The sequence below is a fragment of the Triturus cristatus genome, chromosome 1_2 (genome assembly GCF_964204655.1).
Source record: "Triturus cristatus chromosome 1_2, aTriCri1.1, whole genome shotgun sequence".
Taxonomy (NCBI): Eukaryota; Metazoa; Chordata; class Amphibia; order Caudata; family Salamandridae; genus Triturus; species Triturus cristatus.
In genome coordinates this window covers 1092004650-1092025947 of record NC_140580.1, presented here as the reverse complement: position 1 = coordinate 1092025947, position 21298 = coordinate 1092004650, and the positions used below count along the sequence as shown (strand labels likewise).

General features: G+C 44.9%; 1 protein-coding gene across 1 annotated transcript in view; it reads right to left on the bottom strand.

The window, feature by feature from the left end:
* Window positions 1-21298, bottom strand: part of CNTRL (centriolin) — a 1084252-nt gene that overhangs the window by 514357 nt on the left and 548597 nt on the right. Inside the window, exon 23 of the mRNA XM_085613596.1 lies at window positions 4646-4841. Within this exon, the coding sequence (XP_085469722.1) occupies window positions 4646-4841 (196 nt within the window). The remainder of the gene's footprint in view (window positions 1-4645; window positions 4842-21298) is intronic.

The following is a 21298-nucleotide window of genomic DNA, read 5'->3' as shown; positions in this document are numbered from 1 at the left end:
AGACTGAATAAAAGGAGGAGGGAGATGTGTCATATGTTGCTGTGTTTGATAAAGACGGACGGGTTACATCAGGTGTTTCTTGCGTGGAGTGTTTCTAGAGGTAATGATGCCTGAACTGGTAGTAGTTGCATTTACTAGTTTGGAGAATTTGTTCTACCATAATCAATAAGAAGCGGAATATAAGGATTGGAGAAGCGCTAATCTTGGTGTCATCTAGCATTATAGAAAAGTATGCTGCTATGTGTTTAGTGCTATTAATCCGCATTATTTAATTTTGTCGCTGTTGAGGCTTAACCAGCATATGTCTTTTCATTGTTTAATAATCGAAAAGTGATTTTTGTCACCGTCTCAGGCTCGGACTTTGTATAGAATACACAGCCTGTCAGTAGTATGGGCTCATAATCCTTTCAATGCACTGAATAGTTGTGTAGGTGCTATTTCAACAAGGGGCACAATTAGGAGTAATCTAAACTTAGTTTTATGTGCAAAGTATACTTTGGTTGTCAAAGAATGCTTTGCCGACATGTTTGCATATTCCTGGATTACTGCAGGGCACTTGGCACTTCAACAGTAGGTGAGACACAAATAACTAGTGATTGGGTTGGTAACCTCTGTAATGTTTTGAGAACATTAAATATTTCTTATAACAATGTCAGATGAGTTGGCAGGTGTTTCTGAAGTGGTTTTATGGGACTCCGGTGTATGCCTTTGGTATGGTTCAGCCTGTGATGACTGACCTTATGTTCTTGATTCTTTCTTTATACGAGGGTCATCCCAGGCTCATGTGTCTTTCTATGTTCTTAACGGCAAGTTTTATCAATTCAATTGCCCATCCCTTGTTCGTACTCCTGATATATTCCTATGCACCACAAAAGAAACAATTTGAATTATTTGTCCACAAGCCAATTTAGGGTGAAGGTCCCCCAAAGTACATCTGGCATAGGCTATTCCCGATTGCTTTACTTTCCTTTCTTTTCATTGTGCACCACCCATTCTCCTCTAATTGCCTACATATACCCAGACAGACACGTTTCTTAACTTGGGGTAACACTCTTTCTGGTGAAGACTCTAGCTAACATCAGATTCCTCACCTTTTGAATTTTATGCAGGCATCAGATTGGATCAGAATCTTTTTCAGCAGTACCTCTGCTTGCTGATAGGTGGCACCGTGTGGCTCCACATGGACCCGTTTCCGTCCAGTAAATGACATACAGGGCCTATATAGACACAACTGCTGTCTGCTGACACCAGTTGCTTTCAAAGCTATCTGTGTCCCCAGACACAAAGCCCCAACAGGATCTTATCAATGGATAGAGTCCAATCCACAGAACAGGGAGGATCAGTGAGGAATCTGCGGTTAGACAGAGTCTCTACCAGAAAGAACATTACCGAAGGTAAGTAAGATGTTCTTCGGACAGAGATTTCAAAGCCCGGATTCCTCGCCTTCTGAATAGATACCAGAGCAGTACCTATGGGAGGGGAGGGAGTGGGGTCTGTGAATTGGAATGCCAGCAGGGTGAAAATTTGGCCGTCGTGGAACCACGTCAAAGCTTTAGGCAAGAAGGATGCTTTTGCCCAAAGAACCCGTTTGCTTGGGCAGAAGGCAATTGATATACGGCAAATGGAAGCCGAGCGCCTGCAGCTCACTCGTTATGGCGACAGGGAATACAGTCTTGAGGGCAAGAAGCCACAGAGGGTAGTTGTGCAGAGGTTTAAAAGTAGTGCACATTAAAAATGTGAAGCCCAAGTTAAGATCTCACTGTGGCATGACAAAGGGAGAGGTAGGAATGAAGTGTTGTAAGCCTTTCAAAAGAAGCATCACAACCGGCGATTTAAACAAGGGCTGATCTAGCAATCGTAAAAAGGCAGAAAGAGACAAAAGGTACTCTTTAACTGTGTCCAAAGCAAAGTCTTGCCGGGCAGGAGATAACACAAACAGAATGTCAAATAACTTGGCCTGGAGAGGGCTCAATGTGGCATGTGCTGCACCAAACCACAAATTAGTCCCAAAGATAGGCGTGTACAGGTTTCGTTGAGGGATTCCTCACTGCCAAGGTGACATCAACCATTTCTAGAGGAAGGCCAAAGGTGTTCAGCTGCTGCCACTCAGTCTCCAAGCATGAAGATGGAGATCTGAAAGCCCAGGTTCAGAAGTGGCACGTGCTCATTAATATTGTCCTAGGGGGACATATCACAGCAGGGAAGGACCTCCCTGTGGCAACCGGGCTGTGAGCACCTGCAGTTCAGTGGGAACCAGAAGTGACCTGAAAACTTGCTGCGTTACCTACTTGAAGGCCTTTAACTGCTGCAGAGTCCACAAAGGCACAGAAAATGCAGTCGGCATTGAGACCAGCTTAGGAATCAGTTCTGCGCCCGGAAACCTGTGTGGTTGTGATAGACACTGTGGCACGAATGTGCCTCCTCTTTGGAGTCAGAGTAGCCGGATGGGGTGGAGTCCTGCTTCGCTCTTGCACATCTCAGAGGATTTTGAGTGTGAATTTGAGCAGTTGTCAAATGGCTTTGGGAACAGGACTACATCCGTGCTTTGGATCAGGAGTGGGACATAAGCGATAACCACTTCTGTTCTGTGACATACAGCTTTGGCTTCGGGTCTGGGGTCACCCTCAGGTGCATGAGGGCATGCATATCGCACAAGAGTCGCAGCCTGAGCCCAGACAAAAAAGACAAACCTTGTGCTCATCTGTGACTGACAACCGCTTCCTAGAGTCACGGTATGGCTTGAAACCTGTTATTTTAGTGTGGACATCATTCCATGGCACAACGTTGAAATTGTTTAGATGTCGTCGTAAAAACCACCAAAGTAGGGAGCGGTGCTCCAGATCCATACTAGAAGGCATAGAAAGAAAGGAACTGACGTCAGTGCACAGAGGTGGCACTTATGTGCAAGCTCTACTTCGTCACTTTTATGGTGGTGTGGACGCAGCTCAGCCGTTCTGCGACACTTAGCAGCACGCTGGAGTACTGCTATGAAGAAATGTTTTCCAGATCCAGTCTGGCTCCTGGGCAGTATTTTAAGGTGAGGAATCTTTGGTTAGAAGTAACCATCAGAAAATGTGATAACTGGTGCAGAGGGCTCAGAAGACTGTGCCAACAACTTCAAAGACAATGCTGTTAGCAATGAGGACATCACTGGATAGGCCTCTGCCAAAGAGATGGCTACCACAGGTGCCTTAATGGTGTGAGGGAAAGGCTGAATGGGGCTACCGGAACCAAAACAGGATCCACCGGCAGCAGCCTAGTCAGGATTTGTCATGTCTCGATGGGGTTCGAGAGCACATCAGATGGAGTGTGGCAGAACAGAGGTAGCATTTTCTGCATGAAAGAGGTAATCTGCAAGAGGTCCGTTCATGGGACTGGAGACTCATGAAAAACCAAGGTAGGTGGCACGACGGCACCAGAGTAGGAGGTAGCACCAGGTTGACATCAACCAGGTCTGACTGTCAGGATTAAGCCAAGTCTCGCTGCGGGGACTACATGACTGCTCCAAAGAGCAGAAACATCACCTCAGCGCCTAAGGGGCCCTCTTCCAGTGCTTCTTACATTTCGTTTTTGACTTATCTTTCACTATCTTGGACAATTTATTTGTTGACAATGAGTGAAAGGTTATCAAGCAAGATAAGAGCTGGATCACTTTTAGAGTCGTTGGGCACTGCTTTGGCCTCCCACTCGATTTATATTGGCGTTAGATGCAGAAGGTCATATTTATCACACAACCTGAAATTGTGTCTTGGCCCCATATGCTACAGGCACACCTTGTGAGGGTCAAAATCGGCATTTGAATATGGCAGGACTGGCCGAGTTAAAACCCAGGTTTTTGGGGCTGTGCCATACTGTCAGCACTGCAGATTAAAATTGAAAGAATGAAAAATGTGTCAATGAGAGCAGTCACTGTCAAAGGATGTGAAAAAAAAAAATCTGAGTGTGCACAGGGGGTTTTGGAGACTTGTATGGTTCTTGTGATGTCATAAGCGGGGTGGTCCCCGGGGAGAGAGAAGAGGGGTCACATGCCAACCACCAGCACCAGAGACCCATTTCTACTTTTCTGGATCACGAAAGGTGGCAGAAGGTGATGCAAGAGGTGAGGAATCTGCTGGTATCAATAAGAATGCTATAATAGCATTCTAGCCGTTTTACATCAGGATATGCCATTCACTAAAGGCTGTCTCCTACATTATAAGCCAGCAATTTAATTGAGATCAGACTGCCCTCAACGGGTGATAATTTCTAATAGCAGTATAACACTTCTGCCATTAAATATCATTGTTCCAATGCTTCCTGGTGGCTCAGACCTACAATTCTAGGAAAAGACATTTAATGACTGTGATTGCCCTGTTAGGGTAGGTTAAGATGCTATGTTGCTAAGAGAATGTTCCATGATACATTCAAATGATTTGAGTATGATAGACCATGGAATGAAATTTACAGTCAAGTCCCCCTAAATCATTCCAGCTTCAGTGTCAAATACAAAGTTAAACGTTTGGTTTTCAAAACATTATTTGATGAGGTGAAGAGCATAACTGTAAAACTTGATGCTTAGACAAATCTATTTAGGATCCCAAGTTTCTTAATAATATGACTAAAAACTGTGACTACTTGTGGTACAAGAATTACCCACATGGCTTACCTCTGTTCAAGTGAGATCTGTGCAGCCCACTTCTGAATGGTGAGTACACCCAGTGACCTCTTGCATGGGGCACTGCCTCCTCCTTTCTAGGGTGCCTGCTGCTTCGGCTTCCTGCTTTTCTGTAGGGTGAGGATGTAGTTGGGTACTGCAAACCTACACCAGAGTCTTTTGTACTCTGAGAACTATGACTTGAGGCCTGGAAAGAAGAGCAAAATTACACAATCCTTAATTTTCTATAACGATAAAGTAGTATTGTTGTCAATTATTCTATCTACTTTGAAGTTGTTTTTTCATTTACCTTTTGGGTGCAATCTAAACGTCCCTGCTGTAACAAACTGTAGTGAGCCCTGGGAAATGAAATCCACTTCATTTTCATAAGATGGTTCAATTTATTTCTAGTTGCATGCTGCAGAAAGTAGCAGCAGGAGGAACAGATGTATGATATGTTGTTTTAATAAGTGCTTTAATTGAACAAACTGCAGTACAGTGCGATGATATCTAGCTACAGAAGAGCACCATTCTGTCATAGTTTCATATTCGCATAAGGAATAATAAGGACTGATTTGTGCTTGGACTCTCAATTTTTTTCCAGATTAATTTTTGTTTGTATGAATTCTTTCATTTTATTTCTTGAGAATGTTTTTCACGGAATTTAATGATTAAATGGCTGCGCAATAAGTTTTAGTGGTAAGTATTGTTAGGATTATTCTATTACCATTTTACACTCTACCAGATTCAGTGGTTGTAGGAGGTGGTGTTTTCTGTTGTTAGCCTTCCAGTCTCCAAGGGCATGTGTTGACCCTTTTATTGAAGGCAGCCCTTTACATGTCTGCCTACTGGAGGTATCAGCGGCACCTCAAAAGAGTCCAATGCGTGACTGTCTGGGCCTGAACAGGAGTGTCGACACAATATAACTGAAAATAAATTGGGGTTCCTCTAGGGAGGAATGAAGTTCCTAAGTCAGGGACAAATAAATCTATGTGTGTGGCCAGCCAGCGGAACAAACAAACAATGGGCACGTCTCCGTCTTTACAGAGACGCGCCCACTGTTTGTTCGGCCGGCTGGCCACAAGCATAGCACAGTTGTATATATGGGTCATAAAATTGGATAATCCAGGCCATCATAGACAAGAAATCACAGGCAGAGCAATTTCCTGCACCAGGAGACCCGGCTCCGTTTAGCTGCATCATTGCTGCTAACAGGATCGTGTTTGTTCCAAATATAATAACGGACCAGAACAGCAACCTGTAGTACGATATTAGGACATAATACTTCTACTTTGAAATACCAGGACTTACTTCTTAAATACATGGCTTTCTAATAAAGGCTCTCTAGCTGAAAAGCGTGTAGTGGACCACACAGCCATGATAAATAAAAACGAGTGCACCATATAGTCCCTACCATCCCAATATTGTCCACTGCAGACAGATGTAAACATCATATACAAGAAATGTCCTGCTATTTGATATTAGCTTTCCAAGATTTGAATACTGTTGAAAATAGAAAAGCATGGTATCACTATGCATGTATATTGAGATAATTTATTGTGATGTCCCATTGTGTAATATGGAAGAATGAATGAGGATGCATGATTGTACGATTGAGATCTATTAGATTATTGGTATGGATGGTATGTTTTAAAAGAAGCACTGAATATATATTGTATATATTATATATATTGGATCATTCACTATCAGATTTGAAGATTTTCCCCGTGGAACATGTTTCAAAGGAAGAACTACTGGACTCCAGGGAGAACTTCTGGATGTACCGTTTAAAATCACTGCATACAGATGGACTGAACATTACTGAGAACACAACCTGATTACTGCATATCTCAAGAGCTCTCAGGACTGCATTGATTCCACATTCCAAATGGAATCTTCACTCATGATGCTTTTTGAAAATTCAGCTGTATCATCTGTGCAGCCACAGAGCAAACCATCTTGTACTACCTGAGGAAGGCGGAAGCTGAAACGTTGTAGTGGAAATATATTTTTGTTCTTTGGTGAATCTATCTGTTTGAGTCACTTCTTTCTTGTATATGGATTGATATATATATATATTTATAATTGTTTTTTAATACAATAAACATACATTTGATTATATTTTGGGTCTCTTTGGTCATATATTAGAAGGCCTCTAATATAGTAGAGATTTAGGCTAGTACTAATAACATGTATAGTTGCCTAAGAAATTCTTAGTACAAATGAGTCGACACACTAGGCAGTTTTCAACGACACCCTAATCCACTTGGACCAACATTTACTTACTCTCAGAAATCCTTCACATCTTTTGTCTTTCTTCTCCCACCCTTAACTCCTAAACTGTGAGTACCATTGCACCCCTGAACATTTTTTCAAACTAAGCTCTCCCCTATATTTTGGTTAAAAACTTTTTCCACAGTGAAACACCAATCGCTCTAACTGTGCTTTCTTTATCCTGCAATGTTGCCTTCAGCCACCCTACTGACATTAAATGTGGACTAATTAATGATCATTCCTGGCCAAAACATACCACAGAAATCATAAAAACTGTCACAAATAATTTTGATACATTAAGTATCATTGAGACGTGTCTCAATGGCAGGATACCCACATTGTAGATCATTTTCAGTGCCTAATTTGCAAAATAATAAGTGCCAGGGCCCTGACCAGGAGGCCACTGCAGCTTGCACCACCAATTGCCCCGTCATCGCGGCCAATGACGTTACTACTAACCCTCTTCCTCGCATGCAAGAGCGACAGTTCAGATTACTCTAGGTTCCCAATACTACAGGAATAGCTGGGGAGGCAGGTATTAGTATTTTTAATGTATATTAAATTCATAAACAACCATTGTTCTGCTCATCTCTAAATTAGATGAGCAGCGCCACCATGTGATAGTGTCATTAAGTGTCGTGATGAGCAATTCCCTCGGGGATACTGTTTTTAACATTTTTATAAGACTCAACCGGCATGAAACAAAGACAGGAAGGTGTAGTGATCATTTTTTTTAAAGTGTTTTGAAGACTTCAATACCCAATATATGTCACTGCAACAGATTCTGCAATCTTAACTTCCCTGTCAACCTCTCTGTGCTTAATATACCACCCCATCCCACCTGATCATTCAAACATGAATTTATTGATTTATCGTTTCTTTCATCTTTAATACAAATTTGTGCAGAATATTAGGGGACATCAATATGTATTATGAAATATTGATGATAGCTCCATCTAAAGTACTGACCCACTGTAAGAACGGCAGCCTTAACCAATTTATTGATGACAATACTCGTATTGCTGGGTACACCTTAGAATCCCTATAGGCTCAAGATGATCTAATTGATTCAGTATCTGTCACTCCAATTGTATGGACAGATCAGTCTCTATGTGAAGCAGTGGCGAGGGATCAATGGACTTTCTGTTCGCCGAGGCCCATCTGAGGGCTTTACGTGTGAAACTGTGCCCAAAAGGGAAATGGATATGAACTACATTACCCACAATCCATTGGCGTTGTGCTCATCTGAGCACGCCCATCTGAGGGCGGTTAATTATATATGTGTGGGTGTGTCCCCAGAACTCTTCCCCAGGTCGAGCCTCTGAAGACGAGCAACACGGCTCAGAAACGCGTCAGGCTTTCATCCATGACAGAGGAAGACGCAGTTATCGGCGTACATGAAGGTCCTTTACCCGTTGAAATTGGCTGCTGCTCGAGTGCAATCCTGCCTAGCGGGCAATTGGGAGCTTTGATTTGTACGCGGCAGTCCGGCCGCGAGGATTGCACCATCCCTTCGTTGGGGGTCACGGCTCTGATTCACAGAGTCCACTATGTGAAGCAGTGGCGAGGGATCAATGGACTTTCTGTTCGCCGAGGCCCATCTGAGGGCTTTAAGTGTGAAACTGTGCCCAAAAGGGAAATGGATATGAACTACATTACCCACAATCCATTGGCGTTGTGCTCATCTGAGCACGCCCATCTGAGGGCGGTTAATTATATATGTGTGGGTGTGTCCCCAGAACTCTTCCCCAGGTCGAGCCTCTGAAGACGAGCAACACGTCTCAGAAACGCGTCAGGCCTTCATCCATGACAGAGGAAGACGCAGTTATCGGCGTACATGAAGGTCCTTTACCCGTTGAAATTGGCTGCTGCTCGAGTGCAATCCTGCCTAGCGGGCAATTGGGAGCTTTGATGGATTGATATATATGGAATATGCTACTTACCAGTATGCATCTGTTCTTGGCATGTAGAGCTGCAGAGTTGTACACTTAGCATAGATCGCCATCTGGTGTTGGGCCCGGATGTTTGCAGTTTGTTTTTCTTCTTGGACAGTCTTTGGAAGTCACGAGTTTGGTGACTCCTCCTTCGGTCCGTACTGCGCATGGGCTTCGGCTCCATCCTCAGATTGTTTTTCGCCAACAGGGAAATGATGGAGCGTAGTAATAACAGTGAGAAACCCATGTGTTGTATCTAAATAAGATGTACTGGAACGGATACAGGTAGCCGGGGAGGCGGGTGGGCGTGTACAACTCTGCAGCTCTACATGCCAAGAACAGATGCATACTGGTAAGTAGCATATTCCGTTCGAGGCATATGAGCTGCAGATTGTACACTTAGCATAGATTATATAGCAGTACCCAACCTTAGCGGCGACCACCGGTATCCGTTGCAGCTGTTTGAAAAAGTGTCTTTAGTACAGCCTGGCCCACCCTAGCTTGCTGCTTGGAATGCACATCTACACAGTAGTGTTTTGTGAAGGTGTGCGGTGTAGACCATGTGGCTGCTTTGCAGATGTCATCTAAGGGTATATTCCCTAGAAAAGCCATAGAAGCCCCTAACTTTCTTGTAGAGTGGGCTTTAGGAGGAACAGATAATGTTCTCTTTGCCTTTTGATAGCAAATTTGTATGCATTTTACAATCCACCTAGCTATCCCTGATTTAGAAATGGGGTTGCCTTTATGTGGTGGAGAGAAGGAAACGAACAATTGTTTAGTCTTCCTGAAGGGTTGCGTTCTTTGTATGTAGTATAGCAACGCCCTTTTCACATCAAGTGTGTGTAAGGCCCTTTCTGCAACAGATTGGGGTTGCGAAAAGAAGACAGGTAATTCCACTGATTGATTGAGATGGAAGGGGGAAATGACTTTGGGCAGAAATTTCGGATTTGTGCGAAGTATGACCTTGCTGTGATGCATTTGTATGTAGGGTTCCTGTATGGTGAACGCTTGTATTTCACCAACCCTTCTAAGGGAAGTGATAGCTACAAGGAAAGCTGTTTTCCAGGTGAGAAACTGTAGCTCACATTTGTGCATTGGTTCGAAGGGCGGACCCATTAGTCGTGTAAGAACTAAATTTAGATTCCATACAGGGGAAGGTGGTGCCCTGGGAGGAATTACGCGTTTAAGGCCTTCCATGAAGGCTTTAATAGCGGGCACTCTGAAGAGTGATAAATGCTGTCTGTTTTGTAGATAAGCAGCGATCGCTGCTAGGTGTAGGCGTATGGATGAATATGCCAGGTTACACCTGTGAAGATGGAGCAGATAGCATATGATGTGCTGTATGGATGCATCTAGAGGGTTGATTGTATTGTTACGGCAGTAAATTACAAATCTTTTCCACTTTGCGGCATAGCATGCTCTAGTGGTAGGACGTCTGGCTTCCATGATGATGTTCATGCAATCAGGGGGAAGGTTAAGGTATCCGAATTCTAGGATTTCAGGAGCCAGATCGCCAGGTTGAGCTGAGCTGGGTCCGGGTGCCTGATTTCTCCATGGTTCTGGGTTAGGAGGCATGGGGATAGATGCAGTTTTTGATGTGGTACCACTGACAGTTGTAGTAGCGTGGTGTACCTGGCCCACGTCGGAGCTACCAGAATGAGTGTGAGGGAGTGCTGTTGTAGTTTCCTGACCACTAATGGAATTAGTGGGAGAGGTGGAAAGGCGTATGCAAATCTGCCTGACCAGTTCATCCATATCGCATTGCCCTTGGACAATGGGTGTGGGTATCTGGCGGCGAAGCTTGGGCATTTTTTGTTTTCGTGGGTGGCGAAGAGGTCTATCTGAGGATGCCCCCACTGTTGGAAGAATGGGTGAAGAACTTGTGGATGCAGTTCCCATTCGTGTAGTTGTTGCGTTTGTCTGCTGAGCAGATCTGCCATGGTGTTTTGTACGCCTGGAACGTGCTGTGCCAGGAGAAAGATGTTTTGAGGAATTGCCCATCTCCATATGCTCTGGGCTAAGCGGGAGAGCTGGGGAGAGTGTGTCCCCCCCTGTTTTTGGATATAATACATTGCAGTCATATTGTCTGTGCGAATGAGGACTGCTTTGCCCGAAATCTGTTTTTGGAAAGATTTTAGGGCTAGAAAGATCGCCAAGAGCTCCAGATGGTTGATGTGGAGCGATTTTTGCTGTGGCGTCCATAGACCTTGCATGGTGAGGTGTAGAAGGTGCGCTCCCCAGCCGGAGAGCGATGCGTCCGCTGTTAGAGTCACCTGAGGAACCGGGTCCAGGAACGGCCGCCCTTTGGAAAGGTTTGTGGTGTTCCACCACTGCAGAGAGTGATGTGTGCGGCCGTCCACCAACACCAGATCCGTCAGCTGCCCCTGGGCCTGGTTCCACTGTTGTGCTAGGCACTCTTGAAGTGGACGCATGTGGAGTCTTGCATGGGGCACTATGAAGATGCAAGACGCCATCATTCCTATAAGCTTCATAAACACTCTTGCTGGAAGAGAGTGTTGAGGAAGGAATGTTTTGCGTAAGGCTTGAATGCTTGTGATTCTGGCTGAGTTTGGATAGGCAATACCTTTGGAGGTGTCTATAGTGGCCCCGAGATATTGCTTTGTGTGAGATGGTATGAGGTGGGACTTTTGGTAGTTCACCGTGAAGCCTAGCTGGTGGAGCAGTTGGATGGTGCTGTTTGTATGTTGCACACATTGGTTGTAGGACGCGGCTTTTATCAGCCAGTCGTCTAGGTAAGGGAAGACGTGAATATGTTGACGTCTGAGGTGTGCTGCTACTACTGCTAGGCATTTGGTAAACACCCGTGGTGCGGTGGTGACCCCGAAGGGGAGAACCGTGAATTGGTAATGTTGCCCGTCCACCACGAACCTGAGGTATTTCCTGTGAGAGGGGTGTATTGGAATGTGAAAGTATGCGTCTTTCAGATCCAAGGTTGTGAGGAAGTCTCCCTGGCAGAGGAGTGGGAGGACTTGCTGTAGGGTGACCATGTGAAAATGGTCTGAATGTATGTAGGCATTTAGAGGCCGGAGGTCGAGAATGGGTCTGAGGGTCCCGTCTTTCTTTGGTATTAAGAAATATAGGGAGTAGACCTCTAGATTTTGTTGATTGACGGGGACCTGCTCTATAGCGTGTTTTTGGAGGAGTGAGAGTACCTCTTGTTTGAGCAGTGTGGAATGTTCTTGAGACATTGGACGGTGCCTTGGTGGGATATTGGGTGGGGTAGATGTTAGTTCGAGACAGTACCCTGACCGAATGATTTGGGTCACCCATTTGTCCGATGTTGTGGACTCCCATGTGTGGATAAAGTCTTGTAGTCTGCCCCCGACCGGAGTGGGATGGTCTGGGGGGAGCGGAGGGGAGTCATTGTGCGGGTGGGGTGGCAGAACGGGTGTTGTTGGTTTTGCCCCTGCCCTTATTGTTGTTGCTTCTGTAACCGCCCCTTTGATTGCCCTTTGAAAAGGTATTTTGAGGAGGGGACTTGTAGGAGGTAGAGGTGTTATCGGTGGAGGAGCCTCTGCCTGTGCCACGAAAGGACGAGCGTCGAAAGGAACGTTTAGAGGCTTGTGTTTGGAGTGCCCCCATGGACTTTGCTGTGTCTGTGTCCTTTTTCATCTTTTCCAACGCTTCGTCTACCTTTGGCCCAAAGAGAGTTTGCTGGTCAAAGGGGTGATTGAGTATGGACGCCTGGACTTCAGGTTTGAACCCTGAGATCCTGAGCCAGGCATGGCGACGAAGCAGGACACTTGTATTTATGGCTCTAGAAGCAGTGTCGGCTGCATCGAGGGCACACTTGATGGAGGTGTTTGTAATTAGTTTACCCTCCTGTATTAGGTCATGAGCCTTGCGCTTGTGTTTTTCTGGAAGGTGCTGCATAAGAGCCTCTAGTTCGTCATAGTGTGCTCTGTCATATCGCGCAAGCAGTGCTTGTGTGTTTGCAATGCGCCACATGTTTGCAGCTTGGGAGGCGGTGCGTTTACCAGACGCGTCCAGAAGTTTAGATTCCTTGTCTGGCGGTGGGGCTTCTCCTGAGGATTGGGAGTTAGCCCGCTTTCTAGCTGTGGAGACAACTAGGGAATCTAGGGGAGCAGGGCCCTTAATGTATGCAGGGTCTGTGGGTGCCGCTTTGTACTTCTTCTCTATTCTAGGGTTCAGTACTCTGGCCCTGACAGGGTCTTTGAACACCTCTGTAGCGTGCTTGGTGACACCCTTAAGCATGGGTAAAATAGAAGTGGATTTGTCTTGTATGTCAAATGTATCCAGTAGGAAGTCTTCTTCCACTGGTTCACTGTGCATGTCCACCCCATGGTAGTGTGCTGCTCTCTGCACTAAATGATGAAACCCTAAGGAGTCCTCTGGAGGAGACGGCCTGGATGGGTATAGGTCGTCCTGAGGTATGTCTGGTATATCAGGGTTATTGTAATCCTCCCATGGGTCTGGGGTCCCTGGTGGAGTGGGATCCATTGGGGCGTCCGCCGGGTAATTGTCCGGGTCCCCGTCATCCGGATCTGGGGATGGGGCCGGATCGTAGTGAGGTGGAGGTGGTGGAGACCTGGGAGGGGGAGGGGGTGGAGGTGGTGGAGGAGGTAGGGGAGGCGGTAGTGGGAAGGGCACTCTGAGGGGTGAAGTAGCAGAGTCCTTCCTTTTGGGTGGTGGAGGAGGAGCCGGAGTATCAAGGCGTCTTTTCTTGATAATTAAAGTCAATAGTCCAGTCTTTGGATCTTTGGACAGAGTCTTTTGTAGAGGGTCTGGTGTAAACAGAGCCAGTGGCGTCGAATCGTCCGTCGGCACCGGTGATTTCGGAGCCGAGGGCTTCGATGGTTTGTGTGCGCCATGCTTTTTTGGGGCCTCCTGTTTTTTCGGCGTCGAAGGAGTTTTCGGCGTCGGAGCGTCGGTGCCGACAGATTTATGTTTGTGTTTGGTCGGCACCGAGAGTCCAGGCTTTGGCGCCGGTGGCTTCGGAGTCGAGCTGGATATTGCTTTCTTCGGTGCCGGATGCTGTTTTTCGGCACCGGGCGTCGGCTGGCTCGATCCCGAGCTGCCGTGAGACTTTGGATGCTTCGACACCGAGCCCGAAGGTGGGGTGATCGCAGCTTTGGTCTTGGTTTTGCCCAGGCCGGCAGGCGAGGGAGTAACCTGAGTCTCTTTGGTTTTGGGCGCGGGGGTGGGAGGGGGCACAGTACTCACGGGCCGCTGCGCCGGTGTGATGTCCTCCACGTCGGAGTCGTCGGCTTCGGAAGCGCTGACGACGTCTTCTTCCTGCTCGGTGTGTGTTTGCCCCGAAGCTTCGGCGCCGTCTCCGAAGATGTCCGGTGGAGCTGCAGACGATGAGTGCGCCATGGTGCGTCGAGCTTTTCGATCCTGGATGGTTTTCTTCGATCGAAAAGACTTACAGGCGGGGCAGTCTCTGGCCTCGTGTTCTGGAGAGAGGCAAAGATTACACACCTGATGGAGGTCGGTGTGGGGAAATTTAGACCCACATTTTGGGCACTTTTTGAACGGAGTCCTTTCCATCGGCCGGGACCGGAGTCGAGGAGGGCCCGAAGGCCGGTGCCGATGTACGGGATGGAGAAAAGTGCCGCTTCGAGAGATGAAGATGATGAAGAAGAAACTCGAAGATACGAGGATTTTCCGTCGAGGCTGGAACCGTAGAAGTTCGAAGCTGGAGCACGAAGTATCACATCCGAGCCCGATGGCGGAAAAAAACAATCTGAGGATGGAGCCGAAGCCCATGCGCAGTACGGACCGAAGGAGGAGTCACCAAACTCGTGACTTCCAAAGACTGTCCAAGAAGAAAAACAAACTGCAAACATCCGGGCCCAACACCAGATGGCGATCTATGCTAAGTGTACAATCTGCAGCTCATATGCCTCGAACATATATTTATAATTGTTTTTTAATACAATAAACATACATTTGATTATATTTTGGGTCTCTTTGGTCATATATTAGAAGGCCTCTAATATAGTAGAGATTTAGGCTAGTACTAATAACATGTATAGTTGCCTAAGAAATTCTTAGTACAAATGAGTCGACACACTAGGCAGTTTTCAACGACACCCTAATCCACTTGGACCAAATTTACTTACTCTCAGAAATCCTTCACATCTTTTGTCTTTCTTCTCCCACCCTTAACTCCTAAACTGTGAGTACCATTGCACCCCTGAACATTTTTTCAAACTAAGCTCTCCCCTATATTTTGGTTAAAAACTTTTTCCACAGTGAAACACCAATCGCTCTAACTGTGCTTTCTTTATCCTGCAATGTTGCCTTCAGCCACCCTACTGACATTAAATGTGGACTAATTAATGATCATTCCTGGCCAAAACATGCCACAGAAATCATAAAAACTGTCACAAATAATTTTGATACATTAAGTATCATTGAGACGTGTCTCAATGGCAGGATACCCACATTGTAGATCATTTTCAGTGCCTAATTTGCAAAATAATAAGTGCCAGGGCCCTGACCAAGAGGCCACTGCAGCTTGCACCACTAATTGCCCCGTCATCGCGGCCAATGACGTTACTACTAACCCTCTTCCTCGCATGCAAGAGCGACAGTTCAGATTACTCTAGGTTCCCAATGCTACAGGAATGGCTGGGGAGGCAGGTATTAGTATTTTTAATGTATATTAAATTCATAAACAACCATTGTTCTGCTCATCTCTAAATTAGATGAGCAGCGCCACCATGTGATAGTGTCATTAAGTGTCGTGATGAGCAATTCCCTCGGGGATACTGTTTTTAACATTTTTATAAGACTCAACCGGCATGAAACAAAGACAGGAAGGTGTAGTGATCATTTTTTTTAAAGTGTTTTGAAGACTTCAATACCCAATATATGTCACTGCAACAGATTCTGCAATCTTAACTTCCCTGTCAACCTCTCTGTGCTTAATATACCACCCCATCCCACCTGATCATTCAAACATGAATTTATTGATTTATCGTTTCTTTCATCTTTAATACAAATTTGTGCAGAATATTAGGGGACATCAATATGTATTATGAAATATTGATGATAGCTCCATCTAAAGTACTGACCCACTGTAAGAACGGCAGCCTTAACCAATTTATTGATGACAATACTCGTATTGCTGGGTACACCTTAGAATCCCTATAGGCTCAAGATGATCTAATTGATTCAGTATCTGTCACTCCAATTGTATGGACAGATCAGTCTCTTATTTAATTTGATCTCAAAACCCTAAAAAAAAAACCCTAGTCTTTGTCCCACACCACAAAATATGATAAGATCCTGGCATAAGGGCATTCTCACACTCGAGTGATGCTTTCTCCTTCCCTACTGTTTTTACTGTCCCACTTCTAGTTATTCAGATTACATTCATTGGCTCACATCTGTAGCAGCCACTTTACCACCCACTGTTAAACAAAAACATAGGGACAAACAAAGTCTCTCAAAAGTTTAATGCCACACATAATAAACAAACTTGAAGTCAGACAATGCAAGCACAATTGGCAATTTTACTATAACCCAGAACTCAACACACACTATTAAAACAAACTTATGTCTTACAAAAGTCTATTCATGCTTCACGGAAGGAGTTTTACACTAATCAGATCAAAGCTGCTAAAAATTAACAATAAGACATTTTTAAGATTATCAATGACTCAACCAATGTCTTTAACCTCTCCCCTCAACCCCCCAATTTCTATGAGTTCACTGATGATTTAGCTCAATAAGTCCATCCATGTCTTAACTTCAGATTTTATCAGTAAGGAAAATGCTACTTACCCAGTATGCCTCTGTTCTTGGCATGTAGAGCTGTAGAGTCACATCCTGAACATAGCCCGCCATCTAGTATTGGGTCCTGATGTTTGCACTTTGTTTTTGTTCGATGAAGTGTTTTCCAGTCACGAGGTAGGTGACTCCTCCTTTCAGTGATAGTGCACATGGGCATAGACTCCATTGTTAGATTGTTTGCCGCAAAGGATGATGATGGAGTTAGTAAGAGTAGTAAGATATGTCCATGTATATATGTATCTAAGTAAGATGTAACTGCAACAGGTATAGGTACCCGGGAGGCGGGTGGGCGCATGTGACTCGACAGCTGTACATGCCAAGAACAGAGCATACTGGGTAAGTAGCATTTTCCGTTCGAGGCATGTGAGCTGTAGATCACATGCTCTGCATAGACTACAAAGTTAACTCCCAAAGCAGTGGCTAACCTGTAGCTGCTGCAGTGGTTTGAAAAATATAATAATGTACGTAAAACTTCTTGTCCCACACTAGCTTGCTGTCTTACTAACACATCTACACAATACTGTTTTGTGAATGTGTGAGGTGTAGACCATGTTGCAGCTTTACAGATATCATCTATGGGTATGTTTCCTAGAAATGCCATAGAAGTCCCTAGTTTGGGAGTGGAGTGTGCTCTAGGGGGAATTGTTAAAGTTCTTTTTGCTTTTGGATAGCACATCTGAATGCATTTGACTATCCACCTTGCAATTCCTGACTTTGAAATTGGATTGCCTTTATGTGGTGGAGCAAAAGCGACAAATAGTTGTTTTGTTTTGCCGAAAAGTTTTGTCCTTTCTATGTTGTACAGAGTAGCTATTTTCACATCTAAGGTGTGTAAAGCACGTTCTGCCACAGAATCTGGTTGAGGGAAGAACACAGGCAACTCAACAGATTGGTTGGTATGAAAGGCAGAAATTACTTTTGGTAGAAATTTAGGGTTGGTCCGCAGAATCACTTTGTTTTGATGTATTTGTAAGAATTGTTCTTCTATAGTTAGTGCCTGAAGCTCGCCCACTCTCCTCAGCGATGTGATAGCTATGAGGAAAGCTACCTTCCAAGTAAGAAATTGTATCTCACATTTATGCAATGGTTCAAAGGGTGGACCCGTTAGCCTGGTGAGGACAATGTTGAGATTCCACACTGGAGCAGGTGGACATCTTGGAGAAAATACTCTTTTAAGTCCCTCCATAAATGCTTTGAAGACAGGCACTCAAAAAAGAGACAGATGTTGTCTGTTCTGTAGGTATGCAGCTACTGCAGCAAGATGAAAGAGTATGGAAGAGTACACTAAATTGGAACGCTGCTGATGTAGTAAATAGCAAATGATGTTTTGAACTGAAGCGTCCAGTGAATCTATATGATTGTTATTGCAGTATATCACAAATCGCTTCCACTTTGCTGCATAGCATGCTCTTGTGTTAGGACATCTAGCCTCTTTGATAATATTTATACAGTCTAGCGGAAGATTAAGGTAGCCAAACTGTAAGATTTCAGGTGCCAGATCACAAGGTTGAGATGGCTGGAATCTGGATGTCTTATTTCAGTGAGCATATTGGGAGTGAAGTGTAGTTTTTGGTGAGGAACTACTGAGAGCTCCAACAGGGTTGTGAACCTGCGTTGTCGAGCCCATGTGGGAGCAACTAGGAATAATTTCAGGGATGCCTGTCTGAGCTTCCGAACCACTAGTGGAATGAGTGGGAGAGGCGGAAAAGCATAGGCAAATATCCCTGAACAATTTATCCATAGTGCATTGCCCTTGGACAATGGGTGTGGATGTCTCGATGCGAAGTTTGGGCATTTTGCATTTAGGTTTGTGGTGAACAGATCTAGGTTTGGAAAACCCACATTTGAAAGAATGGGAGGAGAACTTGAGGGTGGAGTTCCCATTCGTGGATCTGTTGTCTCTGACGACCGAGCAGATCTGCAATCTGATTGTTTACTCCTGGAAGGTGTTCTGGCTGGAGAAACATTTTGTGATGTATTGCCCATCTCCAGATGGTCTGTGCTAATTGTGACAGCTGGAGAGTACCCCCTTGTTTTTGTATGTAGTACATTGCTGTCACGTTGTCTGTATGGATCAGGACAGCTTTGCCTACTAAACGAACTTGAAACGCTTTGAGCGCTAGAAAAATTGCAAGCAGCTCTAGATGGTTTATGTGGAGCTGCTTTTGCTGCAGGGTCCATATGCCCTGAATTGTATGCGTTTGCAGATGAGCTCTCCAACCAGTGAGCGATGCGTCTGCTGTTAGCACTATCTGTGGAACCGGGTCGAAGAAGGGCCACCCTTATGAAAAGTTTAGTGTATTCCACGACTGCAGAGAGCGATGGGTGCGGCCGTCTACCAACACTAGATTCGATAACCGACCGTGAGCCTGGTTTCACGGTCGTGCTAAGCACTCTTGAAGGGGATGCATGTGAAGGCTTCCGAAAGGGACTATTAGCATGCAAGACGCCATCATCCCTAGTAACTGCATGAACACTCGAGCTGTTAATGAGTAATGAGGCTGAAACTGGCACAGCAGAGCCTGCATGTTGTGGATTTTGGCCGGATTGGGGTAGGCCAAAGCCTTTTATGTATCTATTGTGGCTCCCAGATACACCTGTGTGTTGGATGGCTGTAGATGAGATTTGGACAGGTTTACTGTGAATCCAAGATCGTGGAGCAACTGCACTGTTTTGTGAATGTGACGGAGACTGTTTTTTTGCGAGCTGGCTTTTATGAGCCAGTCATCCAGATATGGGAAGACGTGAATGTGTTGTCTTCGAAGGCGAGCTGTGACTACTGCTATGCACTTGGTGAAAACTCTGGGTGCGGTTGTTACTCCAAATGAGAGCACCATGAACTGATAATGCAGTCCTGCTACCACAAACCTTAGGTATTTGCGATGAGCAGGATGTATTGGATATGGAAATAGGCGTCCTTTAAGTCCAGAGTGGACAGGAAGTCGCCTTGTTGAAGGAGTGGAAGTACTTGTTGTAGAGTGACCATGTGAAAGTGGTCTGATTGTACGTACAGATTGAGTTCTCGGAGGTCTAGTATAGGCCTGAGAGATCCGTCCTTCTTGGGAATTAGGAAGTATAGGAAGTATACTCCGGTTCCTTGATGTTCTAATGGGACTAGCTCTATTGCTCCTTTTTCTAACAGAGATTGAATCTCTTTTTTTTTTCTTTAGAAGGGTGAGATGTTCCTGTGACAGTGCATGTGATATTGGAAGAATGTTTGGGGGAGTGTCTGTAAGTTCCGGGCAGTAACCAAATTGGATAATTTGTAGAACCCATTTGTCTGAGGTGATGGTGTTCCAGACTGGGAGAAATTGAGAGAGACGTCCCTCGTGAGGAGTGGAATGATCGCAGGGTAGTGGAAGCAAGTCACTGTTTGTTATTAGTGGGGAAAGCTCGTGTGGAGTTTCCTCTGCCTTTTCCCTTACCATTGTTTCCTCTAAAACCTCCTCCAAAATATGCTCCTGATGAGGACGATTGATTGTTGCCCTTGTAAGTGGAGGAAGGATTTTCTGTGGTAACAGTTTTGGAACCACCCCTGTAAAAGGAGCGGCGAAAGGAACCTCTACTAGCAGGTAATTGTATAGCCTCCATGCACTTTGCGACCTCGGTATCCTTTTTCATTTTCTTCAGCGAGGTGTCAACTGCTGGGCCAAATAGGTGTTCCTTGTCAAAAGGTCGATTAAGAATAGAGGCTTGTACCTCAGGTTTGAAACCTGATATTCTTAACCATGGGGGTCTGATTAGCAACACGCTTGTGTTTACTGCACATGCTGCTGTGTCTGCTGCATCTAATGCACATTTGATGGAGGTATTGGTAATGAGTTTTGCTTCTTGTATGAGATCATTTGCCTTATCTTTATGCACATTAGGCAGATATTGGATACGTTTTTCCAACTCATCATAATGAGCTCTGTCATATCTGGCTAGCAAAGCCTGAGAGTTGGCAATGCCCCATTGATTAGCTGCCTGAGAAGCTACCCTTTTACCAGAGGCATCAATTAACTTGGACTCTTAATCAGGAGGAGGGGCCTCGCCTGTTTGTGAATTTGCTCTTCTACGAGCTCGTGAGCTACTGGTAACTCTCCTGCTACTTCTAGGTAGCTTTCCTGTGGGTAGCCCATCCCTCTAAATCAGAAGCCTTTGCTTGGTTAAGTTAATATATATACTAGAATTACAAAGTGTTTATTCGAGACAAAGAATTTGTGTCTTTTCAGAAATCATAAGCTGTAGTTTGGAGCAAACTGGATGGAAATCCCAAATATAGTTAAAGCTGGTATGTGAGTGATAATTCATACAGTGTTGGGGAGAATTATTACTATTACTATTACCTTGGTGTCAGTGGCAACGCAGCTATGGTTTTTATGTATTACCCAAGTAGAGGCATTCCACTTTGACAAAGCCTTTTGTACATTACTGCTGGCAACTATGCAGAGACTGAGGTGATCACTGCTCATAATCTTGCATATGGCAGTCACACTAATATAATCTTGTCTTATATGGTCATTATTACACCACTAATGATATTAGAATCTCAGTAGGATTTTCATTTAACGTAAGTAGCTCTTATTACAGAAAAGGTTGGAGACCCCTGGTCTAAGGGCAGTTGACCTTAGATGTAAGCAGGGTCAGTAGGTGCTGGTTTATATTTTTTCTCAACCCTGGGCGTGATTAT